The 24,124-nt window shown below is 34.5% G+C and overlaps 5 protein-coding genes across 5 annotated transcripts in view; 2 read left to right on the forward strand and 3 right to left on the reverse strand.

The window, feature by feature from the left end:
• Window positions 1-3,917: 3,917 nt before the first annotated feature.
• LOC114936469 (uncharacterized) lies at window positions 3,918-10,951 on the reverse strand. The gene is made up of 2 exons (XM_029309669.2): window positions 9,168-10,951; window positions 3,918-9,076 (listed from the first exon to the last, which is right to left on the reverse strand). The coding sequence occupies exon 2, from the start codon at window positions 8,764-8,766 to the stop codon at window positions 8,164-8,166; it is 603 nt and encodes a 200-aa protein (XP_029165502.1). The 5' UTR covers window positions 8,767-9,076; window positions 9,168-10,951; the 3' UTR covers window positions 3,918-8,163.
• Window positions 10,952-11,176: 225 nt separating this feature from the next.
• Window positions 11,177-14,843, reverse strand: LOC114936470 (uncharacterized). The gene is made up of 10 exons (XM_085486184.1): window positions 14,733-14,843; window positions 13,654-14,277; window positions 13,354-13,572; window positions 13,090-13,276; window positions 12,778-13,001; window positions 12,569-12,697; window positions 12,087-12,423; window positions 11,780-12,012; window positions 11,531-11,702; window positions 11,177-11,460 (listed from the first exon to the last, which is right to left on the reverse strand). Exons 2-10 carry the CDS (start codon window positions 13,833-13,835, stop codon window positions 11,320-11,322), a joined length of 1,824 nt encoding a protein of 607 aa, XP_085342310.1. The 5' UTR covers window positions 13,836-14,277; window positions 14,733-14,843; the 3' UTR covers window positions 11,177-11,319.
• Window positions 14,648-18,062, forward strand: LOC114936471 (UBX domain-containing protein 7). Its single transcript, XM_029309672.2, has 8 exons — window positions 14,648-15,026; window positions 15,221-15,463; window positions 15,533-15,807; window positions 15,898-16,170; window positions 16,248-16,305; window positions 16,456-16,614; window positions 16,702-16,787; window positions 16,866-18,062. Exons 1-8 carry the CDS (start codon window positions 14,987-14,989, stop codon window positions 17,025-17,027), a joined length of 1,296 nt encoding a protein of 431 aa, XP_029165505.1. The 5' UTR covers window positions 14,648-14,986; the 3' UTR covers window positions 17,028-18,062.
• A 430-nt stretch (window positions 18,063-18,492) lies between these two features.
• Window positions 18,493-21,422, reverse strand: Jwa (PRA1 family protein Jwa). The gene is made up of 4 exons (XM_029309645.2): window positions 20,837-21,422; window positions 20,290-20,507; window positions 20,057-20,170; window positions 18,493-18,879 (listed from the first exon to the last, which is right to left on the reverse strand). Exons 1-4 carry the CDS (start codon window positions 21,034-21,036, stop codon window positions 18,821-18,823), a joined length of 591 nt encoding a protein of 196 aa, XP_029165478.1. The 5' UTR covers window positions 21,037-21,422; the 3' UTR covers window positions 18,493-18,820.
• A 1,671-nt stretch (window positions 21,423-23,093) lies between these two features.
• The window catches only part of Dnmt3 (DNA methyltransferase 3), a 135,359-nt gene continuing 134,328 nt past the window's right edge, over window positions 23,094-24,124 (forward strand). The window contains 2 exon segments of the mRNA XM_029309660.2: window positions 23,094-23,838; window positions 23,988-24,009. Coding sequence (XP_029165493.2) covers window positions 23,635-23,838; window positions 23,988-24,009 — 226 coding nt within the window. The 5' untranslated portion in view covers window positions 23,094-23,634.

Consider the following 24,124-nt stretch of genomic DNA (forward strand, 5'->3'; position numbering starts at 1 on the left):
GCCGACGACAACCGATGACGGCCGAGCTAGCCGAGTGCGAGCACGTGACCATCTGACAGTTCACAATCAGTCAGCCGGCGCGCGGTGGCCGACAGCAGTCGATGATGGCCGACAACAGCCGAGCCTTTAAACGATGACGCGATCTGACGCAACGTTTGCTTACAATGCCGCCGTACATTCTTATGTTTACTAATTTTAAGATGTGTTTTCGTAAAGTACATTTCTCATCAAACACTTAATGTATTAAATATACTGATATCCATAAAAATAATAAATATTAATTAAAAGAATTCAAATTTCGAGAACTTAAAAAAAAAAAAAAAAAATTTGAAATATCCACATATTCTGGTTTGATTAGCCAATTCTCATGTACAACACGCAGACGCCGGAAGACTAACCGTGACCAATATGTTAACAGGAATCGAGATCATTATAATATAATGCGTACACGTCGTTTTCTTTCAACGTGCAACTAGGTCGCATCGCATTCGCTATCTCGCGCCGAAATCTGTGTCAACACACAGACAAGGTCGATATCTGTTATTAGACGTTCGAATTGTTGACTTACGACCATGTCGCTTACTGTCGTCGAGAATAAAATTTATATCAAACTTGTCGCTTTATAATTACGAATAAATAGCAAAAAAATTTCGAACACTGACAAAGGATTTTTGTCCGAGTGCATCTCTCGCTTCGTATCAATGGAAAAATATTATGTATTGTTAATGTAATACTGTCGCTGCGATAAGTGCAGATCAATTCTCGCATTATCTTGTGCATTTCGGGGATGACGCAACATATATTAATCCGATGTTTCTTGGTTGAAAAACTCGATGATTCATTATATGAATCTGATTCATAACATAAACTATGTAAACGTTTTTAGTTACATTTAATAAATATATAATCTCTCGCTTTATCAGAAGCTAATAAATTTCGAAAAATCTTGAAATGTGATAATTTTGTCTATTTTCTTTCGAAGATATGATTTGTTAGTAAAAATCGCTAAAAATCACAAAAACGTGAAACACAATAGCGTCTCGCGTACAATTATAGCGCAAGGTTTTCTTTCAAACTATAGTCGATGTAGAATCCTATTCTCAGTTTACAGACGACAGACTGAAAGAAACTTGCCTGAAGGTCGCGCGAATGTTACACGTATTATATAAGATACTATTTGTTAATGCAAAATGTAAAAAGTATGTCTCGTTACCGCGTCGATGAAATCAATTATACAAATTGTTTAGGGCTGAAAACATTTACCATCGCTTCAGACTAGGAACAAAGAAATGAAAAATGAGATTATCTATTGAATTTTACATCGTATCGCTTACTGTTATTTTTATCAGCTAACTGGAAAGCCTTGATATAACAAGAACGCAATTCTTTCAGGCAATTTAACTCTTTATCAGAACAGCTATGTTTTATCATACAGATCTTAAATTATGTATTGGTAACGTGACAGGATTCACGTATATTAGATACGTTGTAAGTCATCGGGTATTTTCGAATCAAATAAAAATTATATCGAATGAATATCTGCTTGCAAATAAAATCTTGCAAAGCTGATTTGATAAGGCGAGAGATATCGTTGCTAAAAATATTATTACGCACAATAACAATAAATTTATATATAGAAGTATACGAAAATATGATAAGAGTTCAAGAGAAAATGTCGTATATACTCCGTTTCACAGAAATCTTCTACATTATTATTAATAAACTTGAATGTTTCTTGCGCGCGAATATCTCTATTAATGTAAAATTAACATCTATGTCAACACGAATCGCGACGACAGATGGTAGACAAACGTATAAATGGACGTACTTGAATTAGGTCAAATTGCGCCAAGTTTTCCATCGTTTATTTTCGCGTCGCGAGTTTAACACAAGTGTATCCATTGATTATCTCGGTTACGCGATAAAGCGAGCAGCAACGACTCGATAAATAGGATTATCCGGGAAAATCTAATTGCATAAAAGGAAAAGTAAGAAATATACTCGTGTCCACATATATACAGAGTTTTTCTCATATCAACGTTGCACGCGTTGACGTAAATTTTCTTCCTGACAAAAACGGATCACTTTGTTAGCTAAGATTTCGTAATTTCGTATTTGCATCGAAAAAGCGAGAAATAGCCGAAAGTTACTCACTCGCTCGATTTATTCTTCGATTTCGTGCATTTTTATTAACCCAGGAATGTCGCCAGTCATTCGATAAAAGACTTTAACAACGACCATAGTGACGTGACTCGCGAAAACAACCAACTCCTAACAATCTTTGCTTTCGAATGCTGTCTCACGATGACATTTGACTTTTCTACAGATCGAACGAACTCGTTAGCCTTTCCAATCCCGGAATTTTCTCATTGCAAAAAATAAATATTATTTATGATTTGCAATCGAGCAGCACAATTGTAGTTGTTTGTAACTATTAGAATATATATATATATATGCATATGTTATGCAATAGCATCTTTAAATAATTACTTATACAATTCTCAAGTATTATTTATAAGTAATTATTACTATATATATATATATATATATATATATATATATATATATATATATATTATAGACAGTATCATATTATGTAATTATAGAAATACAAAATTACATAAAAAGATAACACAAAAAATATAAAAATAGATATGCTGAGTAATAATATAGCCACTATCAAATTTTTCAAAGTTTAAATTGAAATTTTCTTAAGTCATTATTTTTAAATTAAAGTCAAGACTAAATAATAATAAATCGCCATTTATATTACGCAACACGATAATAATCGCGTTGCGTTACGCACCAACAAGACAACTGTCTCGTGTCCAAAGTGAGTAATTTTTAAGACACGAGTTGTTAAATGGACCGTCCACCTGAAATCGACAACCGACCTTTTCCTTTTTGTCTCGAGCCGCCAGTTTCAGGTCAGAAGCGTCGAACAAAGTGGCTCGTAAAAATATGTCAGTTTCATTTTACACCCGCAAGGACTTTTAAAAACCATAATTTAGATTTTGCTATTATTATTATCGTGCTGTCGACTCTTTTGTGCGAGAATTTATTATAAAAACAGTCCTCTTGCTAATGCGAGAAGAAAAATTGAATGTTACTATGCGTTATTAATGGATTTAAAGTAAAGAATGCAGTATCGGTATATGGATAAGTTTTAAAGGCTTGCAGAATATCAAATGCCGCCGTGAAAAATCCGAGATATATCTATCGCGGTTTCATGTAACACGGACGGTTTATCACGACGTTTCGCGGTTACCATCAACGCGAGATAGATCGACGAACGTAAGGCTAAAAGCAAATTTCTAGAAGCTGGCACGGAGAATACCTTCAATGCGCGCCAACGATCAGAAGGCCAGTGAACTGCTGACTATACAGGGTGTCCCGTTACTGTACCGCCGTTTCTGATGATGACAGGCCTTCGGTTTGACGAAACACGAGTCAATATTGCTCTAAGGCAAATTTCGCGGAAGTATATAATGCGCTGAGCTCCAATATCAAACGACAATAAGCAAAAACCTGAAATTAAAATCGCATTAAAATCTATTTTCAAAATTGGTGTGAAATGAAATTTTTCGTCATCCGTTTATAGGTACCTAAGTACCTAACTACCTGGATACTGTACCTGTGACTCAATTAAATTATAATATCGCGCAAAATAATTTTTATAATTATTTCAATCTTTCGCTAATCAATTCGCTAAAGAGAAATTGCTCGCGCAAGAGAAGGATCGTAATAACAAGACATCCTATATGATGCCACGATGTATTTGTGGCACGCTCCGTCATCGGACACCAAGCAGAACCGTTTGATACCGACGTTTGATGACGATGAAGGAAGAGAGAAGTGCGGAGGATCGGTGGAAAGTTTTCGCGCGACAACGCGCGACCGACAAGAATCAGCAATCGAAACTTTGAACTTCTTTATTTTATAATTAAGACTTGTCGGACTTGCGAGCCCAACGATCACAACGAGATATAGTTTTTTTTCGTAACGCACGATCCTTAACGACGAACTTAGAAAAGAACGAAGGATTGCGCTCACACTCGTAATTGTAAAAAAAAGAAAAAAATGACAAATACACATTTTTCCACACGCACACTCTCTCGCATACATATACACGCACATACATAAACATACTCGCATATGTATACAAGCATCCTCGTCGGAACTATGGTATCCTGACACGAATTATCGTTCACTCCGCTCGCAGTAGGTACGCGCAATATGTACTAATTGCTAAACTTATCTAATTAGTCGGATAAGGCGACCAACGTCGTCGGAAATCAACGCCGAAGCTGCGAACGATCGCTTCGTATCGCTACGTACAAGTGTGCCGTTTTATTGCGTCACCGTGTCGCGACCGCATTTTATACCATCGCCGTCTATAATAAAATCCCGGACGCTGCAGTTGTGACGTCACACGCGCCCCAGGAATAATCAAAAGCTTCTACAAATTGATCACGAGGTTCAAGAATAAAAACGAACACGCTGGCCGCGGTTTTCATTTCCCGCGAATACGGCATTAATAACTAGTAGTTATCGAGTGAAATAATAATTGCCTTCGATATAAATAATTATCGGGGTTCGTGACGTCACGCGGCTGCCTCCGCTCCCGGGATCCTTACTACAGATGTGGATCTTATCTTTATTCATGCGCGAGGCGAATCACGCGACAATGGAATACCATCATGCCGCGTATACAATACACGCGTACAATGATCTTACGTGTGGGTACAATGTGTATGTAACATTAACAGTGTGTCTCTCCTATGTATAGCGATCGATAGCGATAAGTAGCTATGCACTAAAACATGCACAGAAAAAGAGATATACATATATATCTATAAATCTATATGTTATTATTATGCACTATGATACTGTTATTCGTATCATACATTTTATTTTATAAGAAATCTACTCTTTAAGCATTTTGTTTTTTTTTCAATGTTTTAAAATTATTGTTAATATTATATATGTATATATTAATAATACATTATTTGTATATACATAATACACATATTTCGAATATTTTCAAAAATTAGATCAATAGGTTATTTCTTTGATATTTGAACAGTTAATCAGACACGTCATCTCGTTTAGTTTGCATTGCATCAAAAGTCGCTAACTAATTTCAAGTAAGCCAGTAGTTATCTCGATTATATTAGACGAAAAAAGAAAGAATTTAGTAAATTTACCGAACTCAATAAATACAATTTTATTTGTTTAATATGATATAATTTTGTTTTGAAATTTGTTTGCCTCGCACTAATAGCTTCGGAGTCTAATTAAATCAACAAAAGATAATGATCGCAATTTAGGTGTGTGTGTGTATATATATATATATATATAGAAAGTATCTTTTTACAATGCTATACTTCGGATATCGCACACAAGTACTATAAAATAATACTAGCTAATTATTTTATAATTATTATAAAGTTCGCGCTACAACGGTTTCCCCTCTTGTTGAGTTTGCACTACTTGTAAGCGTACTTGCACGCTTACTGATTCGAAATACGGTAGAAACTCTCTAATCCTTAAAGTGCGAAACGTAATACATTCTGAGATTCCGTCTCGAGTTTCCTACGAGGTAAATACAGCGAATCTTGTTCATTTATTGATTTACTTAGCAAACGCGTCGAATTATTATCTCACGCAAGCACTCGTGTGGATGTTCTATAAATAGAGTTTCTGTTAGAGAACGAGGATACCACCCGCAAGGAAACCCGGGAGTTACATAGCACGACGAAGATGAATTGTCGTTCACAACTTCCTTTAAAAAAGAAAATATTTTATCTGAATTAGATAAAAAATTTCGGTATTGCAAATTTTGAAAAAATACAATACAAATTTTAAATTTCTGTAAAATAATACATGAATGTCGCTCAAGATATTTTACAAGCTGTTAGAGTATCGAGTTCTACCACAGTTCAATTTAAGCAAGCAAGAATCGTGATCAATAAACTGCACTCTATCAAACGATCATCGATGTCTTTGTATTGTGTGGCGGAAATATCAGGAATGTAATATCTTTAAGAGAGAAAGATGTACACATACATAGACATCGATCTCGTTTATTTTTTCATCTTATGCGGACCAGCCGATCAACTTTGATGGTTTAACATAAGCTCGGTCTAGTTCCCCGACAGCTGCGTCCTTTATTAACCCTTAAAGGATACAAAATATTGTCGTTCGGTGAAAGCAGCGAAAGTAACAAAGGAGATAAAAAGAGGTCGGCGCGAAGGTTTTACACGAAAATGCTTACATCTGCGAGAATGCATCGTGAGAATTAAACTGAGATTCGTTGTATAAATGTCAAATCTCAATATCTAGTTGAGTGTACATTTTATTTATAACATTGTATATTAAGAAAAAATAACTGAAGTTTATAAACTCTTAAAGATTGTAACAATTTTAAAATAAAAAAACGGGATTCTATCTAGTCATTTAGAGCAATTTTGACGCGCTCGAGTATTAACAAAGAGATGTAAAATGTCAAAGATGTAGATAATGTTCACGTTGCGGGGAAATCGGTGGGAAAGAAAAAAATAGGCGGTCGAGATAGAAAAGAGATCGTGTGAGAGAGAAGGACAGAGTGCGTGTGTGTCAATGTGGACGGCAAAGTGCAGCATAAAAAGAGACTTTCTACAGATATACATATACCGAACTGTGTTATTTTTTGTTGAATTTAAACTACATATAAAGGCTTCGGTGCGAGTCACAAACTCCGATCAGAAGAAAAATAAATGTATATCATACACTAATAAATTGTATCCATTGAGTCAATAAATCAATTAAATATTTCTTCATCTAATCTATAATCAAAACAATGACATGGCTTACTTGAAATTAGTTGACATCTGATGCAATTCAAACTAAACGATTCGCAAGAAACGAATTCGAATGCAAGAGATGACGTGTTAGATTAATTCTTTATATATCAGAGAAAATATAAGCAACTGATGTAATATCTGATAATATTTGAAATGTTAACGTATACAAATATGTAATTAATAATTTCAAAGCATTTTAAAGAAAAATTTGCAATTTTCTCCCAAGAATTTGCAAGTTTTCTCAAATTATAAGAGCATCGAAAAAATATATAATAAATCTCTGAATCAGCAAAACACTTCATTAAATAAAATGTATTATACGAATGCTAATATCATAGTGCATACTTTTGTAATCCTTCTTCTCTGTATCTACAAAAATTCGTACTATAGTACTTGAAGCAATAATCAAGAGTTTCGCAACGAATCGATTGTTGAAGTACTCTATACTGTGATAACAAATATTGTCAGTGTACATATTTTAGACAATTAAAATACGTATCATACAAAGAAAAAGAATGTTAAAGAATCGAGATAATTTTCTACAAAAAAATAAAAACTAAAAAAATTACATCCCGCGTGTTATGATCGTATCGCCGGCGACATTTCATAATTTGGGGTATCGACACAAACATATACAATACAGAGCACCGCTCGTGAAAAGAAACAATTCGCATATATGGATTCCAAAGTAAAAAATAAATGATAATAATAATAATCAATCGCGTCGTAACCATAATGAAATAAAATCATCGTATTAATCATCGCCAGCGACATTAGAATTAATTGAAATTTCAATTTGATACCGACGAAATATAGCGTTTAACACAGTACAGAAACGACGTGTTACGGGAAAGGAACATCTTCGAGTCCGCGCGCGGCCATAAGTCTTCCACGTAGACCAGATCCGCGTCGAGCGTCGATACGACGGCGATCTCGACCGAGGCATTACGAAGCGAGCTTTAGCGCGCAGCGCCGACAACGCGGCGTATTTACAAACACGGCCATGTAAGGCGAGTTCTCGCCTAATTGTGCCTCCCGCTTCTCGCCTAACCAACTCCCCGCGTGTTCTCCTCCGACGTAAAGCGGAAGGAAATGCATTTTTGCGGGAATATTATTTAATCCTTACCGCTTCGCTAGAAGAGGAAGGGGGACCCTTGCGCTACCTTTTTCAAATCTGTTGTCCCGGATCGCACAATAACCGGGACACAAAGGAAACGAGTTTTCATTTCGGAGCAATGTCCGTAGGAAAGTTCTCGAGCAGAGAGAGAGATCTTCAAAGAAGTTGCCGTTCAGAACATTTTCTTCAAGCACTCTCGCCTCACAGTTCCAGGGGCTCGTACATCGGCGGTAGAGGCTCGTCCTCGGAATCGTAGAAGTACGGTTTCCTGCGGTAGCCACCCGCGTTGGACCGCTGATCGTCGTCCTCGTCATCCACCTCCTCGTCCTCGTCCACCTCCGAGCTCGAGAGCTCGTCCAGGTTCGCTTGAAGCCTCTTAACCGCCTCCTTGATGAGGCCTCCCTCGCGCAGCAACTCCTGCAGCACCTCGTACGGATCGTCGTCCACTCTGTTCCTCTCGCTCCTCTTCAGGTGGCTGTGATGATGATAATGATGATGATGTTGATGACCCGGGCCGGTCACGTGATTCTGTTGTTGCTGTTGATGGTGAGACTGGCCGCTGGATCGCAGGCCGCAGACCTCGCAACCGGCGGCTGGGTCGGCCCAGGAACGAGGTATCCGGTAAGGCGACGGCCGGTTGTTCTTATGGCTGACGCTGGACTTGGCCTTCAGGCTGGACAGCCGTAGATTCTCCTTGATCTGCGACACCAGCAGGTCGACGTCGCGCGTCAGGAACGCGTCCGCCTGCGCCGCCCCGTCCGGCATCACTCCGATCAGGTACGTCGTCTCCTCGGCACTCGGCATCCTCTCGGCAGTCTTGTTTACGTCCGCTAGAAGAGGATGTTCACGGAGGTGTTCGCGTTGCAAGTTCACTACTGACTGCTAGGAAATGTGCAGTGGAAAAACCTGGACGGTTTCTCACTGTTGTTGTTCCCTCTCTCTCTGGTCTCTGGACACTGTCCTTCTCTTTCCACGCTGCGGAACGTCTCTCCTCTCTTTCTCGCGCCGATGTTTACGTGGGTCGACGTTCTCTCGTCGACAACACAACACAGGGAGACAATCGCGGAGGTACGGCGGAAGCGAGACACAAAATCACGCTGCGTGCGACTTCTTCCTGCGAAAAAACACCAACGTCAACAGTCGAAAATACTGGAAAGACTTTCTTCCAAACGAGGAAAACCTGGCTGTGCGAGAGAGAGACTTACTCCTTCTCTTCACGATGAAAGGATAAATAATTTAACCGCTCCACTCGTCCTATCTCCTTCTTGGCCACGACACGTCAACAATATAATGTATACACGTCGTATCCGGCCGTGCGTAATCACACTAGGACTCGCTGGTGATTCACTGGACAAATACACGCGAGACGACACCCTCTCACTCGCTCGCTTTCCAAATGATGATGACGATGACGGAGAGTCGCGCGTCGAAGCGCGTCTGGCTGTTGAATGAATGTCGCGCGCGGCTAATCTACGCGCATAAACAAACGCACACTAGCGCGCCGCGCAGGCAGGTACGTACGTATACAGGTATGCGCGCACTCACACACATACATATATTTATATATATGTATATATATATATATACACGCGCGCGCAAATGGAGCGACGCGCTACACCAGCAGCATTGTTTTGCTTCCAGAGACCGGATCGAATCTCGCTCTCTCTCTTTCTCTTGTGGATGTCGAATCAGGGTGACGAGTTGCACAACCGCGCACACGCACCGATGAGGTAACGCACTCTCCGGGGGAGAGGAAGAGGAGAATCCGCACGGCGAGAGCGAGCCTCGATGACGATAGTATACTTGACGCACCACTTTCCAATTGAATGTTATTATGTACGTTAGAGTTTTGAGAATGTCTTACTTGTTAAATACCTTAGTTCGCTTATTTTTTCTTGTCGAGGTAGTTATTACAATTCCTTACGCAGCTCGTCCACTTGTTTCTCACGGTTGTCAAACTAATCGAAGCAGGTATGTATATATGTATGTATACATACGTACACACACACACACACACACACGTTTGCAGGCACGCCTCGTAGATGAGTTTCGACTTAAGTACTTCTCTTCGTGGTATTTTCGAGGTAGTCTCGATGTATTCCTCGCCTCGAAGATGATTCCGCGAAACTGACCCCCTGTCGAAGAAAATTCGCAGAAGTATCGGATTGTCAACGCACACACACACACACACTATATATATATACACAGAGCGCGTTGGCGAATAATGTCCGTCTTTCTTTCCGTTTCGCAGCCGGGTGCCGGCAATTTCGCGTGACAGGCCGAGTCTCTTCGCGCGCGAACCTCGGTCCTACGACAGGCTCGAACGAGTTCGAAACAACGAAGAGCGAGCGGTCGTCCGTACGCGTCCGCCAGCCATGAACCTTCTACTCTGTTATTATTGTTTTCGTCGGGCCGCGCATGCGCGCTGCCTGTCCCACTCTGCCCGCCCGGCCCCGCGTTCGTGTAAACAAACCGTTAACTCACGAGCCCCGGCGAATCGATAATACTCCTCGCCACGCCACTTCCCCGTTCTGTCATCTTTTTTCCCTCTCTTTCTCTTTTTCGTCAATCTATCCGCCGCAGTTTTCTCTCTTCAAAATCTCTCTATCTCTGTCTCTCTTTCTTTGTATTGACGCGAATTGTATGTCGCTTTCGAAAAGCATATCGTTTCGTACGAAAATATATAACGCTTATATAAGTATATAATATAATTTATAAAATATATAAATAATATATAAAATATAATTTATAAAATATATAAATATATAAAATATATAAATGTATAAAATATATAAATGTATACGGATAAATAATGTTTACTTATGATTCTTTTGTGTACATACATATTTGGGAGACGGTTTGAACGAAATACTATGTTGAAGAGGATGAAAGAGAGAGAGAGAGAGAGAGGACAACATCGATGAGAGAAAGGGGTGAGAGGGGGGAGGGAGGGACATCGATGCGCGCGGATCAAGGTTACACTTGGGTACCTCTTCTACGTCATCTTTCGTCGAGTTTACACTCGCACATGCGCATGCGCCCGGGATGCACGCATACATACACGCATCCTTGAGACGAATCATTCATTATTGCAGCCACGTAACACGCAAAGCGTATCATCCAAAAGCGAAGAAATTTTTTTTTTTTCTAATGACGTAAAAAAATTGGAAGAATTTTTAGATCAAATTTTGCGCAAATGTGTACGACTTTGCTATTAAGTTGCATTGTTTTAATTTTACAAAATATAAAAATATAATAACAGAGGATTCACTAGAATCTATACATTTTCCTTTATACAATTCCTTGACAACTTGTGATCGACGTAATTTTTCTAATTAATTAATTTATGAATTCACCTTATTTTCCGCAATTGTGTCCAAAGTGAGATTCATTTGCTTTTTGTTCTGCTTCCTTGTATTTCATTCTTAACGTGTCTGGCTCTGCCAAAAATCTCTGCCATAAAATGTCTCTTTCGCGTTCTAGATTGATGTCCATTCTCTATAATATGACAATTATTAGCAAACAATATACACACACATAATACAGTAATGATTCATCAAGTATGTACCATTCGTTCTTTGAATTGATTCCTGATTTTTGTTATATCTCCTTGCATCTCTTGAACAATCGTGGATATTTCCTCGCATTTGTTGTTTATTTCGTATGAAATAATTGGATTGAAGCTGATTGTTGGTCCAGTTTGTATTTCAGTCATATAATCCTTGTTAACTTCATCCTCTCTATAATTCCATAAGAATCATATAAAGATAGCACATCACAGTTAGACCACAAGATTACTAAAGAAAACAATACTTACAATTTTTGTAATTCATCAATTTCATTATTTATATGTGTTTCCAATATAAATTTCTTCTTCTCCATATTGTCAGCTATTAGGTCATCGTATTTTTTCAACGCCGAAGAGAGTGACTCGTCCGACATATCATTACCAAGCATCATGGAGATGAATATTTGATTAAATACATTACAAGTTTTCGGAGACTGCGTTACGAGGGTTGCATATTCGTCTTGTTGTTGCTGCATGACTTCCTACACATTTCATACATGTTTTTCATGTGAATAATGCAAATTATCATTTCCATTAAAATAATGAAGAAACTTACGCATCTTGTAGAAGACAGTTTATATTCTGTGGTGATGTAATGATGAGCATCGGCGATAAATTCAGCAACCTCGCGTAGAGAACAAAATTGCATCTCCATTAACATACATAATAAATCCACATAAACATGTCCATGCGTTACTGCGAAAGAATATAAATTCTTGAGTTTTTCGAGACGAGTTTTTCTACGTTCGAGACGAGCAAGTGCATTGTTCTTCAAAATCTTTAATATCTCCATTTCTGCAAACCATTCCACTTGAGACAACTGTTGATCTAGCAAAAGTTCAACATTCTTCTCCAGAAAATCCTTTTTCATGCTTAACATTTGTATTTCATCACTGTAATAATGTTTTATAGATAACAAAACATTACATTTAAATGCAGAATGTTTTTTCTTTTTCTACCATGTTCAAATTATATAACATTGAATGTTTTAGTACCAAAAATTCAAAATAGTTTTATGTCAATAGTGTTATTACTTACTGTAATTTACTATCTTTAGGCACCTTCAAAACATTATCATTGTAGATATCTTGCGCACATTGTAACATTGCCATATAAAACTCCTCTTGAACACTAGTATCAATTTCTTTCATTTTAGAATTTATCAAACTGTGAAACAAAATAAAATATACAAACTGAATAAAATTAATTATTTAATCATCTTTGTTAGAAAGTTCAGTTATACTTACTTAGTCTTACACAAAGATAACATATACATTCTTTCATCTAATTGTTTCTCCCTACTATCATTTATTAGAGATGCATAATCCAAATCCTCTTCTTGCTCTTTCTTGCTCTTATTAGCGTCACCAAATTGCTTTTTTATATAAATACCCAGATACTGATTATACAATTCAATTTGTTTAATAAACAGATCTATGGGCATTTGTGACCATAATACTGGATTACCTTGCTAGAAAAGAAAATGAAAATGAAAAGTAATGAAACATTGAATAATAAGAAGCAATTATAAAGTTTGAAATAAAACTTGAAATAATTACATTTCTAGCAGCATCTGCATATATATTTAGAAGATTATGAACATCTTTAGAAAATTGACAATTATTTTTGTCAAATTCCTTCAAAATTACACTGCAATCATCATATGCTTTTTCTATTTCAATCTGCTCTTTATCCAGCATAGTTTCCACTTCTTCAATCTCATCATCCAGCTTATTCTCAACGTCCCTATAATAAATTCATATCTATAAATCATTTCATTAACATACAAGTATCTTGAATATATAATTTCACGTGTTACTAACTTTAAATTTTTTATACTGTGTTTCAACGTTTGAAGATACTCCTCGCTGTTTCTACAGCTTTCCTTCAATGTTTCATATTCCGCAAACAAATCTTCTTTATATGTATCATCCACACTGACAAGTTGGAGCAAGTCTGGACATTCTTTGATTGCTTCCTCTAATGCAGCCTCCAATGCTTTGTCTTCTAGCCATTCGTCAGTATTTTGCAATGTATTTTTTCTGTAAATAAACAAAGGCAGACTGTAAGAAATATTCCCCAATTAACCATGATGATGCAAGGAAAGCATAGTTACAACTTACAATTTTATTTCCTCCAGAGAAAGAACATTAGCGCCGCTCACATTCTTACAAAACCACTCCAGAAAAGGTTGTGTGCTAGAATCATCGTAGATTTTGCCCAAATATTCCGATGAAATCCCTGATGACAAGTCCGGGCGTAGCCCGCGAATTTTATCGTACAGCTGTTTACCGGTAACGCTCATCTTGTCTTTTTCCACAAATCCCTATCGCAAATTCTTTCTCTCCTTCCTCTCCTGCGCTTCAATTTTTCACAAAAATTGTATTTTGATTCATCTCGCGACACACACTTTCGGTTCTCCGTTATAAAGAAATTTTGAATGTGTAAAATCGTTATCAAATAATGCGACCAAGTGACATGTTACTCCGACAGAGTCCGTTAGTTGTCGCACACATAGATTATGCTGATAAAATCCAGAACATTATTACCGACATAATTAAAGACGAAATTTAATATATATTTTTCTAATCTTTCTAAAAAATTTTGTTGCAATTTATATACTCTTGTTCTTCATTTTAATTCTAGATTTATTCTTCTTTATGATCCTACGACACAAAATGTACAGCTGCATATTTATAAAAAGAATTCAGATAACCTTGTCAATCGATGATCTTGATGATGATCGTCTAAAAAAATAATATTTAAAAATTAGTATAACAATTATAATCATGTACATATATATATATATATATATATATATCAAATCAATTATTTTTTCTCTCTAGCTCTCATACATGTGCAAACATAAATATATTGCATTTATATATATAATTTATATAATTAATATTACAAAAGTTTTGAAAATAATTTTCTCGTTCACTGTATACGTATGAAAAAATATAATTATATAAGCAAGATAAATAATAATAAAGTATAACAAAAACAAGATATTATACTCTATTATATATATGTATATATATATATATATATATATATATATATATATATATATATATCTTATATATACATAATATATCTTAAAGTTGCAGAGATATAATTTATTAATTATTTGCTCAAAATTAATATCACAGTTATAATTTTAAATTGTAGTTTTTAATGAATATATTTCGAGAGAAATTACCTAAAAAAGAGCCTGGTCCTATTGCGTTGTAATATTTTACATTACAGTGGTGTAGTGTGGTGTAAAAAGTGCAGGGTGTATTGAAAAGCGAAGCAACGTACAGCATGTCGAGATAATGTTCGAGATGTCATTCGGTGCGTGGTGAATGGCGATAGAGAGAAAGAAAAAGTGAAAAAAAGATTTAGAAGCATTTTTCTTCGACAATCGCGTATTTGTGCGACGAGAAAAATCCTTCTAAATTACAGCTGATCGCGATGGACCGCGAATTAATTGAGAAGTTCATCGAAGTGACGGGTGAGTACTTTTATCAAAGTATTAGCGCGAGAACGCATCGTCACGTTCAGGTTACACGGTACAACAAGCAAGAATCGCGGGATTTTGAACATACGTCTATTTAAATGTATTACAACAATATCGAGGATTATTATCCGAATATTTCGCTACGAATTGATGTATTTGATGCCAAGTATTGTCAAATTTTGTGTTAGGTGAGAGTGAGGCGACTGCACAACAGTATCTGTCATTGGCTGAGGGAAACGTGGAGATGGCGATTAGTCTTATGTTTGAGAGTGGCAGACCACCGGAGATTGAGAATTCAGATCCTGAACCACCAGTCAGAGCTCCTATACTACCCACGCAAGAGATATTGGTGCCATCAGAGCCAATGTGTTCATTTCCACGGTTGTCAAATAATGTGTTCGATAGATTCAGAGACTTTGCTGTAGAAACGCGTAAGTTTAATGTATGACATTTATATTAATTGATATATATTACATATTGCATAATACAAATTGATGCAGAGCGACAAGAAGAGGAGATGACTCATAGAGTAACTGGTATGAGACACATTTCCCAAAAGAAATCAAAACGATTAGAAGATTTATTCAGACCACCAAGCAATATTCTCTTTTTGGGCTCCTTCATGGAGGCGCGAGACCATGCAAAAACTCTGAATCGTTGGTTACTTGTCAATGTTCAGAATCCACAAGAATTTAGTTGCCAAGTTCTTAATAGAGATGTATGGCCCAATCAACAAATTCAAGAAATAGTGAAGGATCATTTTGTTCTGTGGCAAGTATGTCATATCAGATTATGATGCTATTTTTATATAATTTATATTTTGATTTATTGCCATACTCTATTCTTTCCATTTTTTTTAAATCAGGTTTTGTGTAATTCATCGGACGGAAGACGTTACATAGATTTTTACAATGTAGTGGCATATCCATACCTGGCAATTGTAGATCCCAGGACAGGAGAATGTATGAAAACTTATAATAACATCACTGTGGATAGTCTGATGTCTGATTTGAATGATATGTTAAGCACACATGCATCTCCAGAAAGCGCTTCACATGTTGCATCCAATTCTAAAGATTGGAATAATTTTCCTACAACGCCTCCAAAACGGAATCCTTTAGCTGATCAAATAAAGAATGTTAGTTATTAAATTTTATCACTAATAATTCTCAATTTTTTAAATATATTTTTTTTAATTATGTCTTCTTTTTTCAGGATTGTGGTCCTAGTAGCAAAACTTCTAGACTTTTATCTGAAAAAATAACAAATTTAGGTTAGTATTTTTTTTAATTTAAATGAATAATATAAAAAATAATTATATGTATACCATGTTATTGATTTCTTCACTTTGCAAAATTGCATATCTTATTATAAAGCACCATTTTATTCAATTTCTTCAATGTTTGTATTATAACATTTACAGAAAATGAAAATGTTACATCAGATAATATTACAAGTTCAAGTATTCCAAGTAGCAGTAACACTGCCTTTAATAAAAAAAGAAAGCTGAACGAATGTGAGGCTAAAGATAAACAACTAAAAGATGAAAAATTAAAATCTAATATAGTTAAAGCTGAAACAAGTAAGCACAACATTAATTTATACAAAACTTTTCATACACTTTTACAATATTCTATATTCTATAATTATAAATTATTTTTAAATCCAGGTAATGAACCCTTTTTACGGCTCTGCCTACGACTGCCAAATGGTACAAAGGAAACAATATCAATGTGTGCAACAGATACTATAGAAGTATGTTCTTGAAATATTTTCTTATTACTGTAAAATTATACAAATAAAAATATGTAATATATAACTAATTGTTTTTAGGACTTTCTAATTAAAATGGAAGAAATGGGATTTCCATCAACTGAACATACTTTTTTGGTGCCATTTCCGAAAACAAATGTTGGTGCACTGTCTTCAAATACACGTTTATTAGATACAATTTTATTTCCGACAAACACAGTATTCATAACAAAGATACAGTAATATACTATAAGTGAATATTCTTCCATTATAATTTGTCAACTTAAAAACTTGAACTTGAAAAAAATATTTATCTAAGATTTAAGATATTCTGAAGTCTTTCTATGAAAGCTTGTAAAAATTGTATACTGTGTTTAGATAAAAATTTAAAGTTGTGTCTTTCCTTTGAAAATAACAAACACAAAAATCTTCCTTTATGTTTATATAATAATTTGAAGAGATAGGATATTTATACATGTATAAAACCGATAAAACCATAGAGAAGCACTGCCATTCAGTGTTCATTTCATATTAAATCTCTTCTCTATATAATCTTTCAATTTTAGAATAAGATCTGATTGTACTCACGATATATTTTAAGAGAAAATTATCAGTTAAATACGTATATCGTATAGCTACTTATTACCCAATTATTTTATCTCGTTGCTACTTATTCGTTTTATTATTATTGTTTCTGCAAATCTTGCAAGTGCCGTCCATAACGTGTACAGCTGTCTCAAAATGTATTTCTGGCAAAATATTTCAAGGTAAAATATGCAACATATTGTTATGACATTACTACATGATACTACATGATTATAACATATTACAAAATAAGATATCTTAAAGAATAATGTATGAAAGAAAATTTTCGCCAATGTGATGTAAATCATAAAAAACTTCATATTACAAATCGAAAACAATTCAATGTTATTCTATATGTTATTATAATATATCACATATATGAATGTATGTGATTTTCATCCAGATAATCTGTTCAAATTAAAACTGCCGATATAATTAGTTATAAGATAGATATAAATTCAAATATTTTACATTATAAATTATAAGTAAGATATTAATCTACACATAGTATACTATTATTACATATACATTGACTACACAAACACATTTTACATATGTCAAGTATCTGTATTTTTACTTATTTTTCAGTGTATAATATCATAATTCTGTAATATACATTGTAGAAAAGAGCTATTTCCTTGAATTACTATGCATGTGTATATATACAAATATAATACATTTAATTAAATCATATTATTTTACATATTTATTATATAAAATTTGTATCTATGCAGACATAATTTTATGATTTATTCAAAAATATTTTAATTTCCAATGCATATATGTATATGTATAGTATGTATATTCATTATACTCAACATATATATATTTTTAATTCTATAGGATTGGATGAGATGTGTGCAGGATTCATACATTAAAATACCAAATTAAAATAAATATGATATAGTATAACAAAATTTTGCGAGAACAACTTGCCATGTGTTTTTTACATATTTTATATATTATCTATAAATGTACATATATACAAATTAATTCAAAATATACTTTATATACATTATATAGATATAGTGATTCAGTCATAGTGATATCTTTAAATTTTGATATCACTTATAATATATATGTAACACATACAAATATATAGAACTATATAATATAGCATTTAAAAAATAAATATAGCCATATTAAAACAGTCCTTTTAAGTATTTCAAGAAAAAATAAACACTTGATATAAATCTGTAAATTCAATATTTAGTATTGTAGCATAATTGTTACTTGTCAGTTATGCTGTAAACTAAGAATAATATAACAGATTGCTTTTAAGTTATAAATATTTGTCAAATCTCTCTATATTCTGAAATATTTCAAGACTCATCTCATTGATAATGTGAAACACTGTGATTCAATTAGAGCAGTAACGGCGATAAATACTAATGGTTATTGATATTAATTTTTGTCAATTTAATATATAACTTGATGCACAAAGCAGGATATTAATAAGGCGGTTGCATGAGTGATGTCTGCGCACGCAGGGTCATACCAGTCACACCTTCTGTATAGTGGAATGAGAAAAAATAACAGAATATTAGATAACATAATTCATACATATAATTAATGGAATTCCTTATAATAATGATAAATAAATAGCATTACTAAACAAATTATAATGTAACAGTGAATAATTAATGATGTCAAATGTGTGCCTGCTAATTGATTAACTGAAAATTCATTATTAATAAACGAATTCAACAAATAAAATAAAGAAAAAATTAAATACAAGAAAAATATATTGTTAGTAAATGCAATTATTAAAATTCCCTAGTGGATAATACAATGTTGTATTCTAGAGATAACACCTGCTAAAACTCTTTCAAAAAATAAGAAAGATAATTCAAATGTTTTTATTCCATATACATATTTTAATACATTATATAATAATACTCTTCATTAAATAAATTGCACATATTAAATCAATACAATAATATCAATACACTGTCTATGCTACAGAACATTCTTAAAGAGTGTACAGTTCTTTTAATAAGAAACATATTATATTCGAAGACAATGTTATATATATTCAATGTTGTATATTGTGTGTATATATACATATAGTAAGTAAAGCCATTATTAGAGAAAATGCTGTCCAAAAATATTAAATATGATTAATAAATAATAAGTTTATTACTTTCATTCACACACTATCAGCAAATATATAGATTTGATTAAAAATATTAACATTACTCAGGTAGCACATGTTGCTTTTATAAATAATTTTTAAACATATCTAATGGTATTTATTAGATATATTTAAGAAACATTTCTGAAATCAACATATGCTACTTAGATTATATAAGCCTTTAAAATATAACATGTAAATATTAAATATTATTTAGCGACTAGATAAGAAAATATGGTTTTACCATTAACAATATATTAATCTAAAATTATTATTCAAACATCGGAAATTCTCTTTTACTGATACTATTGAGCATTAGAGAATGCATGATAATAATGAAGATAAATGCCTCTTTTTTCAAAATCTCAGTTAAAGAATATTTAAAAATAGATGTCAAAACTTTATAAGGTTCGATGTGAAAAATCTATATGGTATCACGTGAGTAATATAGAGCAAAATAGTTAAGGATTGCAAAGCATTTTCACTTGACTCATCTTAATAACTACAAAGCAATAAATTATAGAAATTTATGAAAGAAATTCTTCTTCCATACCAAGATGTCCCAGAAATACGCCCATCGGTGTGCGTTTAAGACCAATGCCTTCAATTTTGTTGACAATCTTGTTTTTGATATTCCTTAATCTCAGTGAGGCATGCACAAATGTCACTAAAGATTGATACAATGAGCAGAATTAATTTTTAAGTTCTATTATTACAAAAATAATAAAAGCAACAAGTGACAAGATTAATATATAATATATAATAATATAATATTGCCACACCTACCACAGAAAGGTAACAAAATGCCCAGCAAGAAAACAAATAGAGATCCCAGAGTATATGTTAAGAAACATCCAGCAGATACTATAAATAATACTCCAACTACTGGATATTGCCTTTTAAAATTATGTATCACACTTCCTTCCATAGACACATAAGCAAATGTGCCCAAAATTGTCATCATTGCTAGCATACCGACTAGCATTTTAACAGGATGGATCAATCTATACATATAGAATTCATATAATAATAAATGTCACATAAATAAATTTATATAGAATAAAAAAATGCAAGCTGTTTATTTCAAAGAAATTAAAAATTTCAAAGAGTTAAACAAATATTAATTAATATTATGATGTTCAAACTAAATGTAGCGTACAGTTTTGAAACTTATTAAAAACAAGAATATTAAGTGTCTGGAACAGATCATAACAAATTCAGAAGTATTGAGATCACAGATGGCTTTTGCAACTGATGTAGTTTATAAAAAATTGATTTATAAATGATATTTATGCATGATTTATATAATTATGTTTATATAAGGATAACTCACCCAACGATGAGGAAAATAATAATGGACATAAACAAATAATTGGTTTGATAGTACAGAAGATTATTGACCACCCGATTGCCCCATTTCTCCAAGTCCTTGAGATTTGGTAATTGAAAGCGCGCGGACTCCAGCAGGAAGTCGTCCAGGCTGCGCAACGGGGGTAGCTCCAGGTCGTTACTGACCAATTTCGTCTTATCCATCGTGACAGATATCAGATGATTTGAGATATTTATCTTCAACGACGCGCGATCTCGCTCTTAATTAGTCTCGCCGGCCTTCCTCTTAATTATTGTCCTACCGGTATTTTTGGATGATGACGACTTTGATACAAATGTCAAGATTGACAACGACTACGTTTGTGCCGAGTGCCGACATTAGTCTTGATGCTACAAGTGCTAGAAGAATTTCATAGACCAATCGGGACGGAGATTATTTTTGTCCAGATTGGACTATTAGCATTTATCGATAAAATCAGAGCTTAATCGCGCAGATATTTTTAATTTATAAATATATGTTATTATTAAAATATTTTCACACACATACATGTAGATGACACACTGTGACATACATATTCTTGATAAGAAAATCATTTTTCGAAAAGATCTTCAAAGAGAGAAAGACAGAGAGAGAGAGAGAGAGAGAGAGAGAGAGAGAGAGAGAGAGAGAGAGAGAGAGAGAGAGAGAGAGAGAGAGAGAGAGAGAGAGAGAGAGAGAGAGATATGTTTCTTCTCTCTCACTTCGTCGTGCTGAATAGCGTGGGACAGTGGAGGGGGAACTGGTGCGCGCGCTGCCTCCTTCCCCCTCCAGCGAGTAGTCACGTGATACGTGACGCACCGCATTCCAGCGCCGCCTAGAGGTCAGAGTCAGTTCAAAGTCATACGCATTTAGACGCGCGCTCTTCTCTCTTTCTCGTCATAATAATATTAAGCCCTACGCACAATATAAAGAATATTAAATATTAATAGAAAAACACAATAAGAAAAATATTAGAAAAGATCTCTCTCTCTCTCTCTCTCTCTCTCTCTCTCTCTCTCTCTCTCTCTCTCTCTCTCTCTCTCTCTCTCTCTCTCTCTCTCTCTCTCTCTCTCTCTCTCTCTCTCTCTCTCTCTCTCTCTCTCTCTCTTCTTTCTCTCTCTCTTGTTTGATATTTAATTGCGATTCTATTTATTTTATTCTATTCTATTTGTATATTAAATTGTATAGATTTTATATATTTGTAATTAATTTGATGCTCGTTTTCTGGCCTTCTTATGTGTGTTTCTTTTGCGTTTAATATTTAATATTTAATCTTTTTCCTGTTGTGCGCCTTAATATTTTTCCTATTGTGTGCAGGGCCTTAAGTACTGTACGAAAAATTCTTCAATTAAAGCATAATGTACGATAACATTAAACGCATTGAGGAATACTTTGTCAAAGCAATATTATGACTCGTAAAGCGAGAGACGGTATATAGTGTTTCGCGTGCAACGACAATAACGAGATATTCCGTGTTAAATATACTTTAATTATATTTTAACTGTATGTGTATGACAATCCTATTTTGTTATATTACATTTCTTTCCGAAGAATACACATCATCTGTTTTATATACGTATATATATATATATATATGTACGTATAAAGGTGCCTTTTCATACGCAAAGCATACTGCAGCAGCAAATCATGCAGTCATGTGATTAAAATTTATTAAAGCATATTTCTTTTGTTCTCTTATTATCTCAAGGTTTAAATTACGATTTTGGCTTTTATATTCTCATAATAATCTGTTTTATTTTTAAAATCAATTATTTAACTAAATAATAATAATTAGAATCAATCAGTTAGTGTGTTCTTTTACTTTGCTGTCTTATTTGCTGTTCGCATCGTTTAATTGAACTTCAATAGCAACAAATTGTTGCGGCAGCATGCTGCATATGAAATGGTACCTTAATTAATGTATCTTCGTGAAATAAATGATCAATATTGATGTCACAATTTTACACGTACATTATCTCTTTCCGCGAGTTTCTGTTTGATTTGCCTGTATCAAAATTTTAATGCTGTAAAAAAATGCTCTCCCGCCTAAAAAATATATGATAGAGACATTCTAGACTGTGTTCGAAAATATATTCATCTAAAGCTAAGTCTATATTGATCAGTTTATAGTGAAACGTCCGATCGACCAACCAGGACAGAGATCCTCGGTCTCTGATTGGCCGGCCAATTCTGCACTTGACGGGCGGATTTCTGAACACAATCTCGAATGTTGGTGCCCTCTTTCTTTTTCTTCGCATCGTTCGGAATCAACGTTCGCGCTCGTCGCCGGTCTGCGTAATTACGGAGTGTGAATAATAATTAGCATCTTCACGTCGTTAATTACGGTACAAATCCGATCGCGTCGCGTGTCCCGACATCGTAATCATGATCATTCGCCCGAAATTGACCTTCGTCGGCCGCGAATCTCACTAAACATTCATCTCCCGAAAACGTGTGAAATTAGCTTCAATTTGAGAAAGTTGGCAAGAAAGCGTGACGTCACGGCTTCTTCTCGAACTACCGAAGTTCGCGCGCTTGAGTTACTGAGAATGGATCGTCGAGAATCACCGAGCACCTTCGACGCGAATATTTTGCAAGTTTTTTGACGGTGTCGGTAGTATTTTGAGTGCGCGATCGCGCGTTTCCGGTCGCACTTCCGCCTTATCGTGTCGAAGACATCGTTTCGCGACATCGCGAGTATATATATATATATATAGTAAAGTGCCGGATTCTCGGAAATCGGCGACTCCTGAGTGGGCCTTGAGAAAAGTGGCGACGCGAAAATGGAGCATCGGTCGCGCGCGAAGAAGCTCTCGCGATTCTCGCCTTTTGCCGAAAAACGTCGAAAATGTGATAGTTTATTAAAATCCGGGCGTCGAAAAAAAAGTAACGCGAGTGGAAGTGTTTCGAAACTTCTAAGAAATGGGATTAGGAGTCGGAAGGAGGCCCGGGGAGGGGGCATCGGGCAATGGCGGAGCAACTATATGGTAAATTATTTTATTAATTTTATTATTTATTTTATTATTAATTAAATTTTCTCATTGTAATAATGTTATTTTTCAAAAATATCTAAATAAAAAAATTAATAAAATTTTTTTTATTTTAAATTTCACTAATTTCCATTTATATTTTACAGGCTACTACTGTGCATCGACTTGGTGAGTCAATTTTTACTTAAATTTCAGGTAATTTTGTGAAACTTCTTTCCAATTTTGTTGCATTTGATATATATAATATGCATTTGATACTTTTATAATACACAAAATGTGTACA

The sequence above is a fragment of the Nylanderia fulva genome, unplaced genomic scaffold, assembly GCF_048542155.1.
Source record: "Nylanderia fulva isolate GAGA-0341 unplaced genomic scaffold, ASM4854215v1 Scaffold40, whole genome shotgun sequence".
NCBI lineage: Eukaryota > Metazoa > Arthropoda > Insecta > Hymenoptera > Formicidae > Nylanderia > Nylanderia fulva.

Coding starts and splice junctions, on each gene's coding strand:
- LOC114936469 (XM_029309669.2), bottom strand. CDS start 8,766: ATGCCGAGTGCCGAGGAGACGACGTACCTGATCGGAGTGATGCCGGAC.
- LOC114936470 (XM_085486184.1), bottom strand. CDS start 13,835: ATGAGCGTTACCGGTAAACAGCTGTACGATAAAATTCGCGGGCTACGC. Junction 13,002..13,089: donor ATGCAGATGCTGCTAGAAAT/GTAATTATTTCA, acceptor TTTCTTTTCTAG/CAAGGTAATCCAGTATTATG. Junction 11,703..11,779: donor ATTGATGAATTACAAAAATT/GTAAGTATTGTT, acceptor ATGGAATTATAG/AGAGGATGAAGTTAACAAGG.
- Jwa (XM_029309645.2), bottom strand. CDS start 21,036: ATGGATAAGACGAAATTGGTCAGTAACGACCTGGAGCTACCCCCGTTG. Junction 20,508..20,836: donor ATTATTTTCCTCATCGTTGG/GTGAGTTATCCT, acceptor CTATATGTATAG/ATTGATCCATCCTGTTAAAA. Junction 20,171..20,289: donor CATTTTGTTACCTTTCTGTG/GTAGGTGTGGCA, acceptor ATCAATCTTTAG/TGACATTTGTGCATGCCTCA.
- LOC114936471 (XM_029309672.2), top strand. CDS start 14,987: ATGGACCGCGAATTAATTGAGAAGTTCATCGAAGTGACGG. Junction 16,171..16,247: donor TAGCTGATCAAATAAAGAAT/GTTAGTTATTAA, acceptor TTCTTTTTTCAG/GATTGTGGTCCTAGTAGCAA. Junction 16,306..16,455: donor TGAAAAAATAACAAATTTAG/GTTAGTATTTTT, acceptor TAACATTTACAG/AAAATGAAAATGTTACATCA.